Source organism: Cervus canadensis, chromosome 29 (genome assembly GCF_019320065.1).
Source record: "Cervus canadensis isolate Bull #8, Minnesota chromosome 29, ASM1932006v1, whole genome shotgun sequence".
NCBI lineage: Eukaryota > Metazoa > Chordata > Mammalia > Artiodactyla > Cervidae > Cervus > Cervus canadensis.
Genome location: NC_057414.1, coordinates 14,549,426 through 14,567,477, shown reverse-complemented (window position 1 = coordinate 14,567,477; position 18,052 = coordinate 14,549,426). Strand labels below are relative to the sequence as shown.

The window sequence follows — 18,052 nt, the reverse complement described above, 5'->3', positions numbered from 1 at the left end:
CTGTAGTTGGTGCCTGGGGGCAGGAGGCAGGGGGAACAGAAAGCAAGCACATGCCAGGCCCGGTCAGTGCAGGCTCTGCCCAGACCTGGGAAAAGTGGCTGAAGCCCCGGGAGAGCCTTACAATTCCTGTGTCTCTGTCTGAGGTCTGGACTAGGAGGCCTCCCTGGGTGGGACTCTCCTCACTGGGCAGTTGAATCCCAACCTTTCAGTCACAAAACCTGGAACATCTACGTTCTGAGCAGTCTGGTTAAAGTCCACCAGGGTCAGCATCAGATTCCCAGACCCTTCCCAAGATCTGCACTGTCAAAATCTGTTTAACAACCTCCCAGATCAAACAAACAAACCAATAGCAACAACAACAAAAAATAAGCCCCAGGCTCACACCTAGCTTTGAACTCAGCAAGCTCTGTGAGCTTGGGAAATCACATCACTTCTTAAAGTCTCTTCTTTAAGTTTATTCATATAAGCATGGATAATATCTTTTCCATGTTTAAGATCTTATAAAACAGGATAACACACATACAGCACTTGGAGCCCCCAAGTTTCCAGGAGACCCAGTGACTAGGCACAGTGTGTTAGTTGCTCAGTCGTGTCTGACTCTTTGCAACCCCATGGACTGTACCCCGCCAGGCTCCTCTGTCCACGGGATTCTCCAGACAAGAATACTAGAGTGGGTTTCCATGCCCTCCTCCAGCAGATCTTCCTGACCCAGGGATCAAACCCACGTCTCCTGTGTCTCCTGCTTTGGCAGCTGGTTCTTTACCACCAGCACCCCCTGGGAAGCCCTCTAGCAGTGACAGTGACTAAATGTCCCTAAACATTTGAAATGTCAAATGTTTAAATGTGATTAGCAAATGTTCAGTAATAAAATCCCAATGCTACTAAGTTTTGGGGGGAAATCCCTGAGAATGCACAGGCTGAGGAAGGCCCTGGGGAGAGGTGCCCCCACTGCCACACACACCGTCCTCTTCCCCCCACCCCCCTCTTCTCAGCTCACTGCTTCTCTCCTTCCAGGTTACTCTTCACTCTCTGTAGTTAGAATAATGATGAGGGAATGATGACCGAGTGCCAGCCACGTCCTCACTCTCGGGCTGTGTCATCCCAGCAACTCCTCACACAGCCCTGAGGGGGCAGGCGGTGGCACGGTCTCCATTTAAAGGGCAGCAACTGAGGAAAACAGAGGTTAGGGGTCTGCCAATCACACAAGCAAGTCACACAGCTTGAACAGGGCGGGACCAGGAAAGGAAGCTGGGCAGGCTCTACTCCAGACGCCTGAGGGTGTGTGTGTGTGTGTGTGTGCGCGCGCGTGCAATATGCCTGTAGTATGGTGTGAGTGGGGTGTACAGTGTATATAGGGCTGTGTGTGTGTGGTATGTCTGTAATGCGACGTGAGTGGTGTGCACAGTGTATACAAGGGTGTGTGTGTGTATCTCATGTGGTGTGTGTGTAGTATGTCTGTAGTGTGGCATGAGTGGTGTGTACAGTGTATATGGGTGTGTGTGTGTGTGTGTGGTGTGTCTGTAGTGTGGTGTGAGTGGGGTGTAGTGTATATAGGGCTGTGTGTGTGTGTAGTATGTCTGTAGTGTGGTGTGAGTGGGGTGTAGTGTATATAGGGCTGTGTGTGTGTGTGGTATGTCTGTAGTGTGGCGTGAGTGGTGTGTACAGTGTATATAGGTGTGTGTGTGTGGTATGTCTGTAGTGTGGTGTGAGTGGGGTGTAGTGTATATAGGGCTCTGTGTGTGTGTAGTATGTCTGCAGTGTGGTCTGAGCGGGGTGTACAGTGTATATAGGGCTGTGTGTGTGTAGTATGTCTGCAGTGTGGTCTGAGCGGGGTGTACAGTGTATATAGGGCTGTGTGTGTGTAGTATGTCTGCAGTGTGGTCTGAGCAGGGTGTACAGTGTATATAGGGCTGTGTGTGTGTAGTATGTCTGCAGTGTGGTCTGAGCGGGGTGTACAGTGTATATAGGGCTGTGTGTGTGTGTAGTATGTCTGCAGTGTGGTCTGAGCGGGGTGTACAGTGTATATAGGGCTGTGTGTGTGTGTGTGTGTGGTATGTCTGCAGTGTGGTGTGAGTGGAGTGTACAATGTATATAGGGGGTGTGTATGTGTGTGTGATATGTCTGTAGTGTGGCGTGAGTGGTGTGTACAGTGTATATAGGGCTGTGTGTGTGTGTGTGTAGTATGTCTGTAGTGTGGTGTGAGTGGTGTGTACAGTGTATATAGGGCTGTGTGTGTGTGTAGTATGTCTGTAGTGTGGCGTGAGTGGTGTGTACAGTGTATATGGGTGTGTGTGGTGTGTCTGTAGTGTGGCGTGAGTGGGGTGTAGTGTATATAGGGCTGTGTGTGTGTGTAGTATGTCTGTAGTGTGGTGTGAGTGGGGTGTAGTGTATATAGGGCTGTGTGTGTGTGTGGTATGTCTGTAGTGTGGCGTGAGTGGTGTGTACAGTGTATATAGGGCTCTGTGTGTGTGGTATGTCTGTAGTGTGGTCTGAGCAGGGTGTACAGTGTATATAGGGCTGTGTGTGTCTGTAATGTATCTGTAGTGTGGTATGAGTGGGGTGTAGTGTATATAGGGCTGTGTGTGTATGTGTGGTATGTCTGCAGTGTGGTCTGAGCGGGGTGTACAGTGTATATAGGGCTGTGTGTGTGATGTGGTGTGTGTGTAGTGTGTAGTGTGTCTGTAGTATGATGTGAGTGGTGTGTACAGTGTATAGAAGAGTGTGTGTGCGTATCTGACGTGATGTGTGGGTCTGCGCATGCGCACACCCCTGTGTGTAGGGAGGATCCTGGTGGGGGCGGGGTGCAGGACGCGGGCCTCTGAGCGGCACCTGCAGAGCGGCCGCCCGTCCAGCCCTGCCGAGCTTCCCCTTCCGGCCTCGCTCACAGAGGAGCCCCGGACCCCTGCAGCCCCTCAGGGTAAGGAGCGAAAGCAGCAGGAAGCCCAAGCAGGAGGGCTGCGGTGGGGAGGCCGCCGCCTCTTGCACCCCAGGCCCCTCTGCCTTCTACTCCTTCCTCGCCCATGCGGGACCGGGCCCTGGCGCACCGGGACTGTGGGCGGGCTGGGCCCGATGTGCTCGCCGCGACGTGGCCTCCAGGACCTGCAGGGGTCTCTGATCGCCTGACCCCAGTGTACTGAGGGGCTTCTCGTCCACAGGGTGAAGAGCCCCCAGCCGCGCGCTGTCCTCTGACTGGCGGGCACGGCCCAGGCGGCTGACCTCCCCCAAGGCGTGGATTCTCTCCCATCATTTCCTGAGTGTGTCGCCCGGCCGGGCACCAGGTGGGAGATTATCTGCCTGCACAGGGGCCCGGGCGCTATCAGCGGGGGTAGGCTGGCTGCCCGGGCCCTCAGCCTGGCTGCCCTTGGAAGAATCCTGCAGGCAGCGCCGCGGGTTCCAGAGGGCAGAGATGATCCTCTTATATTCCCTGCGGAAGTTCTGGTTCAGGAGCCCATAGACGATGGCATTCAGGCAGCTGTTGAAATAGGCCAGGAAGTAGCTAGAGACGAACAGCCCCTCTGGGACCCGGGGAGCCACTTCTTCCGGGTCAATGGCCACGGCGAGGCCTATGCAGTTCAGCGGCGCCCAGCAGATGGCGAAGATCACAAAGACCACGAACATGCTCAGAAAGCTCCGCACGCGACCGGCCCACGGGCGCGGCTTGCTCTCCGCCTTGACCTTCCTGCGGGCGCGCAGCACCAGCACCCAGATGTGCAGGTAGCAGAAGCACACGACGGCCACGGGCAGCAGGAAGTGCACCAGCACCACGGCCGCCGTGTACCCGGCGCTGGCCGTCTGCGCGAAGGTGCACGAGTAGACGCGCGGGTCGTACTCCAGGGACCCCACAAAGAAGTTGGGCAACAGGACCAGCAGGGTGAGCAGCCAGACAAGGCCGACGTAGAGGGCGGCATGCCGGCGGTGGCAGAGGCGGTGGTAGGTCACGCTGCGGCAGACGTAGCAGTAGCGGTCGACGGCGATGGCGGTGATGTTGAAGACGGAGCCGACCACACTCAGGCCCATCACGAAGGCGCTGGCCTTGCAGTGCGCCTCCCCCAGGGCCCAGCCGTCATGGAAGATGGCCACGAGGGTCAGCGGGTAGGGGTACAAGGCTACGGCCAGGTCAGCGAATGCCAGACTCACCAAGAACAGGTTACCTGGAGCAGGAAACAGGCAGAGAGAGTCAGGACGAGACCTCGCGATCTCCATCCTCTAGAATATTCTAGAATATTCTAGCCTCTGTCCCTCCCAGGAGGGACTCTCCCAGGACACCAATGCGCCACCACCACCATGCATCTGGGGGGACCCTGCAGAGGCTGCGGTGACCACCTCAGGGATCCAAAGCACCTGGCCAATGGAAAGGACCCAAAAGGCACAGCAATCAGAAAAGCCCGGCTGTGGTCTCATCTCAAGGGGGTTTGGGAAAAGGGGGCTCAGAGTCACTCAGTTGGGTGTGCCCCCAAGTCAGACCCTCAGGTAAAGCAGATTCTGTACCTGTAGCTACAAACGGACCCACAAGGTAGAGAAAGCCCTCCTTGTCCAGATACACATTGTCACCCCACCTCAGAGAAGACTCCTGGGGAAACTGGAAGACCCACAAGCAGGCTTCTTAAAATGCCTATTTTAACCTCATATGCTTGAGGTCACCTCAGTCACAAAGGACTGAAAAGACATTTGTTAGTTTCCTGGGAGTTCTCAGGACCCAGCTGTTCCTGAGTCCAGAGCTACCTTAGGATCTGAGGGAAAAGTGTTAGTTACTCAGTTTTGTCCGACTCTTTGCGACCCCATGGACTGTAGCCCTCCAGGCTTCTCCATCCATGGAATTCTCCAGGCAAGGATACTGGAGTGGGTTGCCAAGCCCTGCTCCAGGGAATTTTCCTGACTCAGGAATCAAGCCCAGGTCTCCTGCATTGCAGGCAGACTCTTTGCTATCTGAGCCCCCAGAGAAGAGCCTGAGGGAAACAGGGTTTGCTGAATAGAAAGGAGCTCATTTGGACATTTGGAAGTGCTTTCCAGGCAGTGAGCTTCCCTGTCTCTTGAGACTTTGAAGTACAGGTTGGATGGTGGAGGAGAACCCTGCCTTAGGGTAAACTGTGAGATTCCTTCCTATTCTACTATCTCGGGAATCTGTTTAGTTAATGGGAGAAAATCCCCCTCAAATTCTTTCATGCTGGTACTACAGGCAAGAAATGCATATCTCAGGACCTGCCTGGGATGTGGGGGAATCTCCTGCTTTTTCATCTCATTCTCAGCCTTGTTCTCGTCTCCACTGGTAGATTTCAGTTTCTGATTACACTGTGCATATGTGCATACTGAGTCACTCAGTCGTGTCCCACTCTGTGTGACCCCATGTACCCCACCAGGCTCCTTTGTCCATGGGATTCTCCAGGCAAGAATACTGCCCCCAGGGCATCTTACTGACTCAGGCATTGAACCAGTGTCTCTTATGTCTCCTGCACTGGCAGGCAGGGTCTTTACCTCTAGTACCACTGGAGAAGCCCTTCTAACTCTACTACTTAGACCTTACTTGGTCGCAGAGAGTGAGGGATTACCGCTTTCAAATTTGTTGTCAGATGACCCAGAAATAATTATAGTTGATTTACAATATTGTATTAGTTTCAGGCGTACAACAAAGTGATTCAGTATTTTTATAGATTATACTCCATTTAAGGTTATTATACAATATTGTCTGTATTCCCTGTGCAATTCTTACAATTTATTTTGTACATAGTATTTTTCTCTCTGAATCCCTTACTGCTGCTGCCCCTCCCCGGTCACCCCCACCCCACGGATAATCACGAGTTTGTCTCTGTATCTGTGACCCTGCTCCTTTTTCGTTATAGTCACTAGTTTGTTCTGTTTTTAAGGTTCCACATAGAAATGATAACATGCAGTGTTTGTCATTCTCTGTCTGACTTATTCTACCAAGTAGAATGGCATCCAGTTCCATCCATGGTGCATGTGGCAAAACTTCACTCATTGTTACAGCTGAGAAATATTCCATCGTGTATGTGTGTACACCACATCTTCTTTATCCATTCATCTGTTGATTGCCTCCATACCTTGGTAATTGTAAATAATGCTGCTATGAACATTGGGGTGCACATGTATCTTTTTGAATTAGTATTTTCTTTTTCTTTTGGACATATAACAGCAGTGGAATTGCTGGATCATATGGAAAGTCTATTGAATGTGAGAAAATATTTGCAAATGGTATGTCCGATAAGAGGTTAATATCCAAAATGAAAATAGCTCATAAAACTCAATATCAAAAAAACAAAATAAACTGATCAAAAAATGAGCAGAAGACCTAAATAGATGTTTTTTCAAGGAAGACACACAGATGGCCAACAGGCTTATGAAAAGATGCCCAGCATCACTAATCATCAGAGAAATGCAAATCAAAACCACAGTAAGATATCACCTGACACTGATCAGAATGGCTATGACCAAAAAGAACACAAATAACAAATGTTGGTGAGGATGTAGCGAAAAAGGAACAGAACCTTAATACACTGTTGGTGGGAATGTAAACTGATGCCACCATCGTGGACCACAGTATAGAGACTCCTCAAAAATAAAAAAAAAAAAAATGAACTGTTTTGACATTTGGAAGTGGGTGTTGGAGTGACCTGGGGTAATCTCAATGCTGTCACTTTTTAACTTGACCGAGTCCCTGAACTTCTTTTCTCTGTGACGATCACTTCGTTGGTTCCGTTCTTTACTTTTGGAGCCCTCTTTCCCCCTCCTCAGACACACGTGGCATGGCTATTTCTGTGAAGAAAATCCCTTCTTTCCAACGTGGGGATGCTGGCCTCCGCAGGGCCCACGGCCTCCTGGCGGGGTGGCAAAGGAGCTTCCGGCCCTTGCAAGCACGCGGACAAAGGCATGAGCGGCTGGGAGCAGGTGCGGCTCAGCCCGCTGTTTCGCAGGAAGCAAGTCAAGCTCTGAGGTGTTAACGTGGCCCAGCCCGGAATAACGCCCCAGAGGCGGCAAACAGCTTGTAAACAGTGGGTAAAACACATTCCGCTCCACGTGGAAAGTGATTCAATTACTCTTCCCCATTACTCCGGCTGTTCCTAAAAGGCTGAAATCAACCAGTTCCTGCGGTAGATCCATCTGCCCAGACGTCCTATCGTCTCCAGACTTTCTTGACAAAATTCCAAATTAGAGGAGTAAAATTCTTGCCATGTTTCCCATCTGTAAGAAGCCAGGCCCTGCCTAGATGAGAGCCAAGGGGAGGCTGAGTTCTCCGGTCCCATTTTCCGCAGACAGGTGAGAAATCGAGCAGGACACACAGCGCTGCTCATCACCCCGGGCACGGGCCTCTAACGAGTATTCATCTCACAAGCCTTGGCATTACTTATTTCCATCGACCTCCATCAGACAGGGCATATTAGTGGAGACAGACCTTCACAACAGGGTTTTGTATTAATATGGATGGAACTCCTCCCAGTATTCATACACAAAGCACATCTCCCCACATACACAGACCACAGTCCCCTCCCTCTCGGCCTACTTTCCCTTTTTCAGGAAATCTAGTCCTCAGTGGGGATGTGTTAACCCGGGAGACAGCCAGCAGATGTTGAGCTATCTGGTCTTCATCAGAATTCTGCATCCCTTTCTCCTGTGCCCACTTTATTTTCTAAGAAGAATGTGTTGGTTTTCAATTGTCTCTGCTCTTTGAGCTAAAAGGAGCAATGCAGAAGTAGTTAGTCATGGACTCATTTGCTCCACAAATACTGCTGAGTATTTACTGGGTACTGGCTCTGACTGTGGGCTTTCTGGTGGCTCAGCCGGATGCTCTGACTATGCTGGGGCTGAGGGTAGTGTGGTAAGCAAGTATGACGCACCTTCTCCTCTTACAAACCTCATGGCCTCATACAGGGGACAGTGAAATGAAAGTGAGATGTGATGGGACTTCCCTGGTAGTCTAGTGGTCACCTTGCAGAATGGCCAGGTTTGATCCTGGTCAGGGAACTAGATCTTGCATGCTGTAAATAAAAAAATCCTGCATGCAGCAACTAACGAACCCACATGCCTCAACGAAGACAGAGGATCATGTGTGCTGCAACTAAGACGCAGTGCAGCCACATAAATTAATGAAATAAATTTTTTAGTGAGATGTTATGAGTGTTATGATGGGAAAGTTGACACTATCATCTCTGTTATCCTTTCCAACAGGGTTAAACTTCCCACGCCTTGAGGTTCTCCTCCATCTTCCACTTACTCAGACGTGTGCTGTGTCCACTGAGCACCTATGATGCTTGGGTAGGGCACAGTGATGGCTGAAAGACACGCCCCTGCCACTGAGATGCCCACAGTGCTGTTGGGGAAACGGACACAGAAACTGCCTTTTCAGTGTAGGGAGAGTTGGGCGGGAGACCAGCATGAGGGGGTGAGAACACTGGGGAAGAGTCGAGTCATCCTGGGGCTGAGGGCAGTGGGCGGTGGGGTGGGGATGGGGCTGGTCAAGCACTACCAGCCCAGGGATCAGCCAAAAGTCACAAAGGCCCTTCTTACAGGCCTGCCTCCATCCCAGGATGGCTATTTACCTCAAATGGGATCTTGCATGGGAAAAGATTTAAGAAACAATAATAATCTTCAAACAAATGTGAGGTTTTCTTATTAGTTACATTCAGGGATAGGCATTTGAAATAACTGAATAGGTAATTTATTAAAAATGTGACTTCTTTACAAATATAAAACAATGTCCTTTCATATTAACATAAGCTCCTAATTGGGCTTCCCTGGTGGCTCAGTGTTAAAGAATCCACCTACCAGTGCAGGATACCCAAGTTCAACCCCTGGGCTGGGAAGATTCCCTCAAAGAGGGCATGGCAACCCACTCTAGTATTCTTGCCTGGGAAAATCCCATGGACAGAGGAGCCTGGTGGGCTATAGTCCACGGGGTCGCAAAAAAAGTCAGACACAACTTAGCGACTAAACAACAAACAGAGCTCCTAATTAATCCCCAAATTCTTTGAGGGTGGACATTGTTTTCTTCCAAAATCACATTATTTATGAAAACCCTGGAGCATGTGGGTAAATCATACAAGGGCTCAGTTGAAATCTAACATAACTTTAACTTACACTTAGCAAGCAAATAGCATATGCAAAAATATGATGGAAATATTTTAACCACTTAAAAATATATTTAAGAGCATAAGCACCCACTTAAATCAGTAACTAAAATGCTTATTGCTGTGCTGTGCTCAGTGGCACAGTTGTGTCTGACTCTTGTGACCCCACGGAGTGTAGCCCACCAGCCTCCTCTGTCCATGGAATTTTCCAGGCAAGAATACTGGAGTGGGTTGCCATTTCCTTCTTCAGCAGATCTTCCCAATCCAGGGATCGGGATCAAACCTGCATCTCCTGCTTGGCAGGTGGATTCTTTACCACTGCACCACCTGGGAAGCTCTATAAGATGCTTACTACAAAATCTTATACCATAACCATCAAAGCATTGTTTGGAAACTCTTATGGAAGCATTTTACTACTTTACACTTAGTTATAACAAGAAGGCTTCCCTGGTGGCTTGGATGGTAAAGAATCTGCCCACAATGTAGGAGACCCAGGTTCAACCACTGAGCAGGGAAGATCCCCTGGAGGAGGGCATGGCAACCCACTCCAGTGTTCTTGCCTGGAGAATCCCATGGGCAGAGGAGCCTGGCGGGTTACAGTCCATAGGGTCACAAAGAGTCAGACATGACTGAGCCACTAACACACATAACAAGAAAACAATTGGTATAGCATCTTAACGTTTATAATATGCATTCACACATTCAATTGTTTTTCACAGGAATCCTTTAAGGCTGATTGTATGATGGGTCAGCTGATTCCATTTTACAGATCAAGACATTAGCACCCAGAATATGTGAACAGAGAAAGAGGGGAGGAAAAAAAAAAAAAAACAAGAGGAAATCAGTAAAAGGAAATGTCATAGGGATTAAAGGTGTAGAGGTTTTGGTCATCACGAGAGTGAGAAAGTGCAAAAACGTGCCCTCTCACCTGCCAGCTAGGAGACCAGCAGTGATGTGAGCAAGGGCGAGCGTGCTGAGTGCTGGAGGACACACTTTTGCACTGGAGGCCACCCTCCTAATCTGCTGCAGATTAGGAGGGAAATGAACTGGTGCTTGGAAAGGGCTATCCTTTGATAGACTGTGTAAGTTTTTTTTCTCTTTCTCTCTTTTAAATGAGAGAAGCTTCTATCTGACACATAATAAACACATAGTAGGCTTTTTTTATTTACGATGATGTGCTGATTTACAGCGTTGTGTTGACTTCTGCTGTACAGCGAAGGGATTCAGTTACATACACTTACTTCTCTTATATTCCTTTTCACTATGGTTTAATTGTAGGATACTGAACACAGTTCCCTGTATTACACATGAAGGCCTTGTTTATCCATTCTATATATAATAGTGTGCATCTGCTACGCCTACATATAACAATCTTAGCTATTACCTATTACTGGGATTTTTATATTATTATCAACTGCATTATTATTTATATTATTATCAGTCTTATTATATTTACATAAAATTATGACAACTTGATATTATTATTACAAAGAACAAGAAGGAGGCTCATAATGTTGGACTAGGCTCCTTGGGAGATAAGATGTGAGAAGTCCTATTGGATGAAAACAGTGAAGTTAGGACATTGCTTCTAAAGTGTAAACTCCCTCAGAACCGGGACTTGACTTCCCAACACCCTAATTTTTTCCTCTTTCAGCCATCAGTATCTTAAACTGTAAGACCTAATGGGGCATCAGGATTTTCTGAGTTTTGCAGCATATCATGGTAAATACAGACTCCAAACTTTGTGGGAAGGAAAACAAGGCAGTCTAACATGAAAATGTTCACACTAGGGGATACTAAGGACTCCAAGGTGGGAATTAACAAGGATTATGAGCTTTCTGGCTATTTGGCTAAAAGACACAATTAAGAGATTTAAAATGCTTCCATTCTTGCTCAGTAAAGAGAAAATACTTAGAGCTAAAATGTGAAGTTGGAAGGCTCAGGCAACATCAGAGAGGGAGTCTAATGCAGCCCAGTTTGGTTTTCAGCTGATAAGAAGCCCTCCAAAGCCTGAAGGCTCAGCAGCTCAGAAGATGCTTGCCACCAAGGGACGTCTTCCAGGAGTGCCTGATGGTGGATAAAACCTGGCTGAGGTGGGGCCACTTAGCTGGTAATGCCTGAGGGTGGGGGCTGTGGGCCCATTAAACATTTTCTCCAGGCCCTTCAGGAGCTTTGGCTCAGGGTCAGCCTGTAATGTGTAAATAAACCATCATTTACCTCCTCAATTCAGGATCTGCTCTAAGCTAACTGGGGATGCCAACAGGGCCAGACTGAAATCTCCCCCCAGGAAGTCTGCAGTGCAGTCATTCTGGGTGAGAGATGATGCAAACTCTGCACACTGCTGGGTGCCCAAGCCACAGAGTGGATTCCAGACAAGGACCTGGGCGTTCAGCAAGCACTCCACGTCTTTCTGGGTAATCCCAACATCAAATATTCCACATCCTTCCTTACAAGTCACAGGAATGCCCTATGTTTGGCCATACCTCTGCTCACTAACAACACCTCCCCAACAACCTCTTAATCCACCTGCAGAACAAGAATCCATTGTCAGGCAGTGGCTCCTGATCATCACCTGGGAAAATAGGGTCCCTGTGCCAGTGGGCCAGGAACCATGGATGCCGTGGTGCCTTCTGCTAGCCGATGGAGACTATCTCTGCGTTACAGTAAGGACACGTTTCTCTCGCTCTTTTCTGTGTGACTGACAGTCTGAATGGTGCCAGGTAACGACAGGAGGCTCGGTTTTATACACAGTTTAAAGTGAGTAGCCTCAAGCCAGAATGGGCAAGAGGCATATACACATTACTATATATAAAGCAGATAACTGGTAAGAACCTGCTGTAAGCACAGGGGACTCTACTCAGTACTCTGTAATGGCGTAGATGGGAAAGAATCTAAAAAAGAGTGAATACATGTATATGTATAATTGACTCACTTTGCTCTCCCCCTGAAACTAACACAATATTGTAAATTAACTATACTCAAATAGTTGGAGAAGACTCTTGAGAGTTCCTTGGACTGCAAGGAGATCAAACCAGTCCATTCCAAAAGAAATCAGTCCTGAATATTCATTGGAAGGACTGATGTTGAAGCTGAAACTCCAATACTTCGGCCACCTGATGCAAAGAGCTGACTTTGGAGAAGACCCTGATGCTGGGAAAGATTGAAGGCAGGAGGAGAAGGGACGACAGAGGATGAGATGGCTGGATGGCATCACCGACTCAATGGACATGGGTTTGAGCAAACTGTGGGAGATCGTGAAGGACAGGGAAGCCTGGAGTGTTGCAGTCCATGGGTCACAAAGAGCCGGACACACCTTAGCAACTGAACAACAACATCATTCACCAATAAAAAAAAAAGCAAACTCCCTCAGGAGTCCCTGGGGCACAATTTAAGGGAGCCCGCTGGCCACACAGCAACAACAGGGGTCAATACATTCTAGAGAAGGTGCAGTCAGCTTTTGAGGACAAGAATGAGATATACTTTGGGCTTTTAGTGCTCATGGCAATTCAGTTCCCTGAGATTCGTACTGATGGTGTGAGTGGTGCTGAGTATACCTCACTTCATGAAGCAAAATTAATTCCTTCTGTCTCACTGCTTTCTTGGTATTTTGTCCATTTCAATTTGTTTCAGCAGATCTAGATTAAGTTTCAGAAATGGAATAAAAGTCTCTGCTCTCAGTGATTTTACAGTCCTGTGGGGAGAGAAAAAACTCAGATCGGTACTGTAAGGGAAGTGCTGTGTGGACTGGGCAGGGTCGTGGGGGGAGACAGTAACCACACCTTTTATGATATTAATTATAAAGCCAACAACCAGCAGGAGAGCAGAGGAAGGGGGTTGAGCTAGTGTCTTGGGAGAAGACAGTTTCCCTCTATGTTGGCTACTTCTTTTCCTAGTCAAATTTGATTTTGAGTTCTGCAAAAAGAAAGTGGAAGTGGCTCAGTCGTGTCCAACTCTTTGTGACCCCATGGACTGTACTGTTCATGGAATTCTCCAGGCCAGAATACTGCAGTGGGTAGCCTTTCCGTTCTCCAGGGGATCTTCCCAACCCAGGGATCGAACCAGAGTCTCCTGCGTTGCAGGCAGATTCTTTACCATCTGGGCCACCAGGAAAGCCCAAGAATACTGCAGTGGGTAGCCTCTCCCTTCTCTAGTGGATCTTCCCGACCCAGGAATCGAACTGGGCTCTCCTGCATTGCAGGTGGATTCTTTACCACCTGAGCCACCAGGGAAGCCCTTGAGGTCTGCAGCTGGTGTGCAATTCTTAGAGCCTGAAGGAGCCTCCGTTTTTTGATTGAGCCTTGCAGCATGTGGGATCTTCCCTGCCCAGGGATCAAAGCCGAGCTCAGGGTTTTAACCACTTACCACTAGGGTAGTAAGGGATTTGAGGGAGATATTCTCTAGCCAAAAAGAGGCAGGGGAGCTTCCAGAGATGAAGAGAGAGCGTCAGAAAACACAGGCTGGGAGCGGGTGGCAGCAGCTCCCGTCTCCGTGAGCCAGAGCCGAGTGCTGGGGCTGTGATCCTGGGGTGTCCCACTGGCCCCGCAGGCTTGTGCCGGCCAGGCGCCGGGGCTGGGCCCCATTCTGTAGATGCAGGAAGTGGTCCCTGGACGCAGGGGTGTGTCTGGCCATGGTGACAGGGAGGGTGGAGTGGCGGGGAAAGCTGTCTGCGGACCACAGACATGGCTTGTTTAGGGGATGATAAGAGTGTGAAGTGGGGCATGTAGAGATACTATGAGACCAAAATCAGGAGGACTTGGGGAACAAAGGAACCAGTGATGACTCCCAGGGATCAGAGGTCTCGAAGATGAAGAGAGGAAGGAGGTTCAAGAACTAGTATCAGGTGAGCCGAGAGAATGGAAGGTCTCTGGAGGGAGCGGCCTCCGGCATCACACAGCACAGAGCATCTCCCAGGAGGGCAGACCCAGGGGGCTTGGAGGAAATGGGGAACAATGAGTGATTAACAGATATAAACCGTTACAGTCAGATGTCTGCTGAAAAGGAGGAAGGAGTCATGAAGTTAGAAGGACACATAAGACCAAGGGAAGATGGTTTTTTCTTCTAATCAAAGGATCCCCAGTGTGTGGGGGTTGGGAGAGGGGCTAAAGGGAAAGAGACAGAAATTGAAAACACAGCAGAGAGAGAAGGAATGCGATGGAGGAAGGTTCTGTAAAAGCAGGAGAGGAAAAGAGAAAATACAGGGGTGGATGTTGGCGACGCCTGGACAGGGGACGGACGGCAGGGGCGGGCACAGGGAGACGTCCCCAGATGCTCCAGGAGAGCCTGAGGTGTGGCGGATCCCCAGTGATCACATTCGGGGAAGCGGAGACACCGCCTGCGCCACACAACATGTAAGGCTCCAGAAGCAAACGCGGCAAGGAGCGAAACACACTCGGCCTTACCATCTAAGTGGCGCGGTGCTCTGCATCTGCCTCCCACCCTCCCCTCCTTCCAATCTGCCTTGCTCTAGGGCCATCTCTGAGAAAGTTTGCCCAAGGCATGCGCACAGAAGTTGCAGACAGGGGAGTTCCCCCGGGCCCACAAAGGGACAGTCAATGTAACCGTCTCCACTGCTGTGGAGCATCCCTGTTATTAACAACAAGAATCTGCCAGACAGAGAAACTGAGTTTATAACAGCCAAGTAGAGGATGACAGCTGCTAAGAACGCAGCTGTGACTGCGCTCTGTGAGCCTGAGTTATTTGACATGTACATGTTCTCAATATTACAGCCCTGTTTTCTTAATACAGACGAATGAAAGAACTAGACTCGATTACAGAAAGGCCCAAGATGAATGTTTCTTAAAGTAACTCCAAACTCTTCAGTAAGAGGGAAAACTGATGAATCGTAGTGAAAGTGAAAGTCGCTCAGTCGTGTTGACTCTTTTAAATTGTATACACAAATTATATATATGTGTGTGTGCATGTTAGTTGCTCAGTGATGTCTGATTCTTTGTGATCCCATGGACTCTAACCTGCCAGGCTCCTCTGTCTATGGAATTCTGCAGGCAAGAATACTGGAATGGGTGGTCATTCCCTTCTCCAGGGGATGTTCCCAATCCAGGGATAAAACCCAGGTCTCCCACAATGCAGGTGAATTCTTTACCAGCTGAGCTACCAGGGAAGCTGATGAATAGTAGAAGGGGTGCTAACTATTCAAAGTGCTGTAGATGTCCGGGCATCTTTTCAAATCTCAGTCTGCCAAATGATTTTTCACGACCATTATCAATAAAGCCAAGGCTCAAATAAAAACTGGTTAAGCTGCGTGACTGGGACAGGAAAATGTCAGAAATGGGAAGATCCCCTGAAGGGAACGGCTACCCACTCCAGTGTTCTGGCCTGGAGAATTCCATGGACTGTATAGTCCGTGGGGTCGCAGAGAGTCAGACACGACTGAGCGACTGTCACTTTCACGCACAGATATGGTATGAAATTCTTTTTTCTGGTGCTGGGCTGTGCAGATTCGCCAAGACACAGGAAGAATGAACACAGAGAGTGCCAGTGTTTTAACACGCTCATTACCCACCCCAGCCATGCTCTCAAATCAATAAGGTCTCTGTGAACTTCACTAGGAGAGCGGAAGAGCCCAGCCCGCCTGTGGATGGAGGAGGGGAGAAGCAGCTTGCCTCCTTCAGGCAAAAGAAACAGCATGCCCACTCCCTCTCCAGCCACCCCGCCCAAGGGAAGAAGCCCACAAAGGCTCCTCTAAACACCTGGTTAATCAGGGAGAGAAGCCCTGCTTCCCTGGGCAGGAAAAGAATTCCTTGTGGCTGCTACAAAAGACAATATGATCAAAATGCTTTTAACCTGCTCTTTCCTCATAGATCAGCCTCTATTCCAAGGACACAACAACATCTTGAAAAAGTTATTGCAGATAATAAAAGTCACCACTACTGGAATGACAGTGTTAGAAAGCTTAACTTTTCCTTTCCTTCCAGTTTTATTGAGATGTAATTGAGACCCAGCACTGTATATTTAAGGAGCAAAGCAAGGTGATTTGATTTACATACACCATGAAATGATTACCACACTAAGTTTAGTGAACATCCATCATCTCAAATAGATGCAAAAAGAAACAGAAAAAAAAAATTTCCTTGTGATAAGAACTCTTAGGATTTACTCTCAACAATTGTCATATGACATACAGCAGTGTTATATTTATCATGCTGTACACTGCATCCCCAGTACTTATTTATCTTAGAAGTGGTCATCTGTGCCTTTAGACTGCCTTCATTGAGTTTCCTCTGCCCTCAACTCTTGCCTCTGGCTCTACAAATCTGACCTCTTTTCCTGAGTTTGTTTTTGAAGTGTAACTAACCTATAACAATATGTTAGTTCCTAGTGCACAACACAGGTATTCAATACTTCTATACATTTCAAAATGATCCCTATAAATCTACTTACCATCTGTCACCATACAGTTACTTCAAACGTGGTTTCCAATATTACAGATAGAAGCTCATATTTGTGTTTGTTCTTTAGATAAAAAAATCTTGGGAGTCACAGGGTCACATAAAGTGTTTATAACAATGTACTAGAAATAGCCTTTCTGAATGCTCTGCCTCCTTAGAAAAGCATGATTGAGTTATCTGATTGACTTTCTGCTATCTTTTCATTTTAATTCACTCTAACATTTGAGTTGCCCCTAAGGCCCAAACAGGGAAACGACAAATGGGCAAACGGGTCACTGAGCTTCTCCGAAAGCTAGAATGGTCAGCATGCTCTTATGACCTTCGGGGTCAGAGTTCAGAGACTCCCTCCCTCCGGTTTTGTTCCTTGACACACCTACATATGAGAAAGTTGAAATGAGAGTGTATTGAAAGGGGGAAATAGTCCCAGGATTGAAACACGATTTTGCCAAACTATTATTTTAATCTTCGTTTAGTTTAGTCCTAGGAATTCCCTGTCTTCATTAAAGACGGGGCAGGGGGCGGGTATTTGAAAACAATGCAGTTCCGACCAAGTAGGGGCTGCCTTTGCACTCTTTTGTTTGGAACCAAGATGAGGAGGTAAATATCAGACTAAAACTCTAGAGCGTTTCCACTAATTTACTCACTGTCTCAGTAAATATTTCTTAAGCACGTGCTCTGCTTAACATAACGCTTGGCCTGGGAGGGAGGTGTTAAAGATGAGATTCCTGTGGCCGGGAGGGCACCATCCAGACCCGCAAAATTGGAGCGCCTTGGAGAGATCTGACTTCCACACGCTTGGCTTTTCACAGCTCCCTGCTCTGCCAAAAAGTGCGCGAGAAAAACTTTACCGATTCACGCCGGCACTGACGCGCCAAGTGCTGCCCGGTGCGTTTGCAAGAGCCACACGTCGCGGAAAGGCAGCAACTCAACCTAATTTTGAGTTCAAGACCAAACCTGGGGACTTGTTGGGAGAAGGGAACGCGGCGCGGGGAGCGGAGGACAGACCCGGCGGCCGAATGCTCGGTCGGGGTCAGACCAGAGACCGGACGCCAAGGCGCGGCCCGACGCGGCGGCGGGCGCGGCGCTCACCTGCGTTCCGGAGCCTGCGGTTGCCGAGCACCGAGAGGATGACCAGGAGGTTGCCCACGATGTCCACGGCGGTGGTGACGACGAGCACCGCGGACAGCGCGGGCGCCACCCAGGGAGGCCGGGGCGCCCCGGAGGACCGCGCGCCGCCCGCGCCAGTCCAGCGGGGGCTCTCGGCCCGGCCGCCCGCCTCGCAGCAGTTGGCCAAGGAGCCGTTCTCCGGCATCCCGGACGCTCCGGCGCCCTCTCTCCGCAGGCGGGGCGCCCCGTGCCGTGCCGAGCCCCGCGCGCCCCGGGCCGCTTTCCCTGCCAGGCCCCGCGCACCGGGGAGGAGGTCAGCGCGGAGGGACCTGGACGAGATGATTAATTAAGCGTATGCAGGGGGCGGAGAAAAACGTAGGACTGAGAGGAGAATTTGGGGTGCAGGCGCTGCTGAAAGAAGCGCGTCTCCGCTTGGCTCGCTCAGGAGCAGGTGCGACGGCG

At 49.2% G+C, this 18,052-nt stretch overlaps 1 protein-coding gene across 1 annotated transcript; it reads right to left on the bottom strand.

The window, feature by feature from the left end:
* Nucleotides 1-3,243: 3,243 nt before the first annotated feature.
* On the bottom strand, nucleotides 3,244-17,795 carry MTNR1B (melatonin receptor 1B). The gene is made up of 2 exons (XM_043452462.1): nucleotides 17,573-17,795; nucleotides 3,244-4,151 (listed from the first exon to the last, which is right to left on the bottom strand). Exons 1-2 carry the CDS (start codon nucleotides 17,793-17,795, stop codon nucleotides 3,244-3,246), a joined length of 1,131 nt encoding a protein of 376 aa, XP_043308397.1.
* Nucleotides 17,796-18,052: the final 257 nt, after the last annotated feature.

What these genes read in the sequence shown, in the direction of transcription:
- MTNR1B (XM_043452462.1), bottom strand. Translation starts at nt 17,795, where the DNA reads ATGCCGGAGAACGGCTCCTTGGCCAACTGCTGCGAGGCGGGCGGCCGG. An exon ending in CCGCAGGCTCCGGAACGCAG is followed by an intron (nt 4,152 to 17,572) that starts GTGAGCGCCGCG and finishes TTCCTGCTCCAG; the next exon opens with GTAACCTGTTCTTGGTGAGT.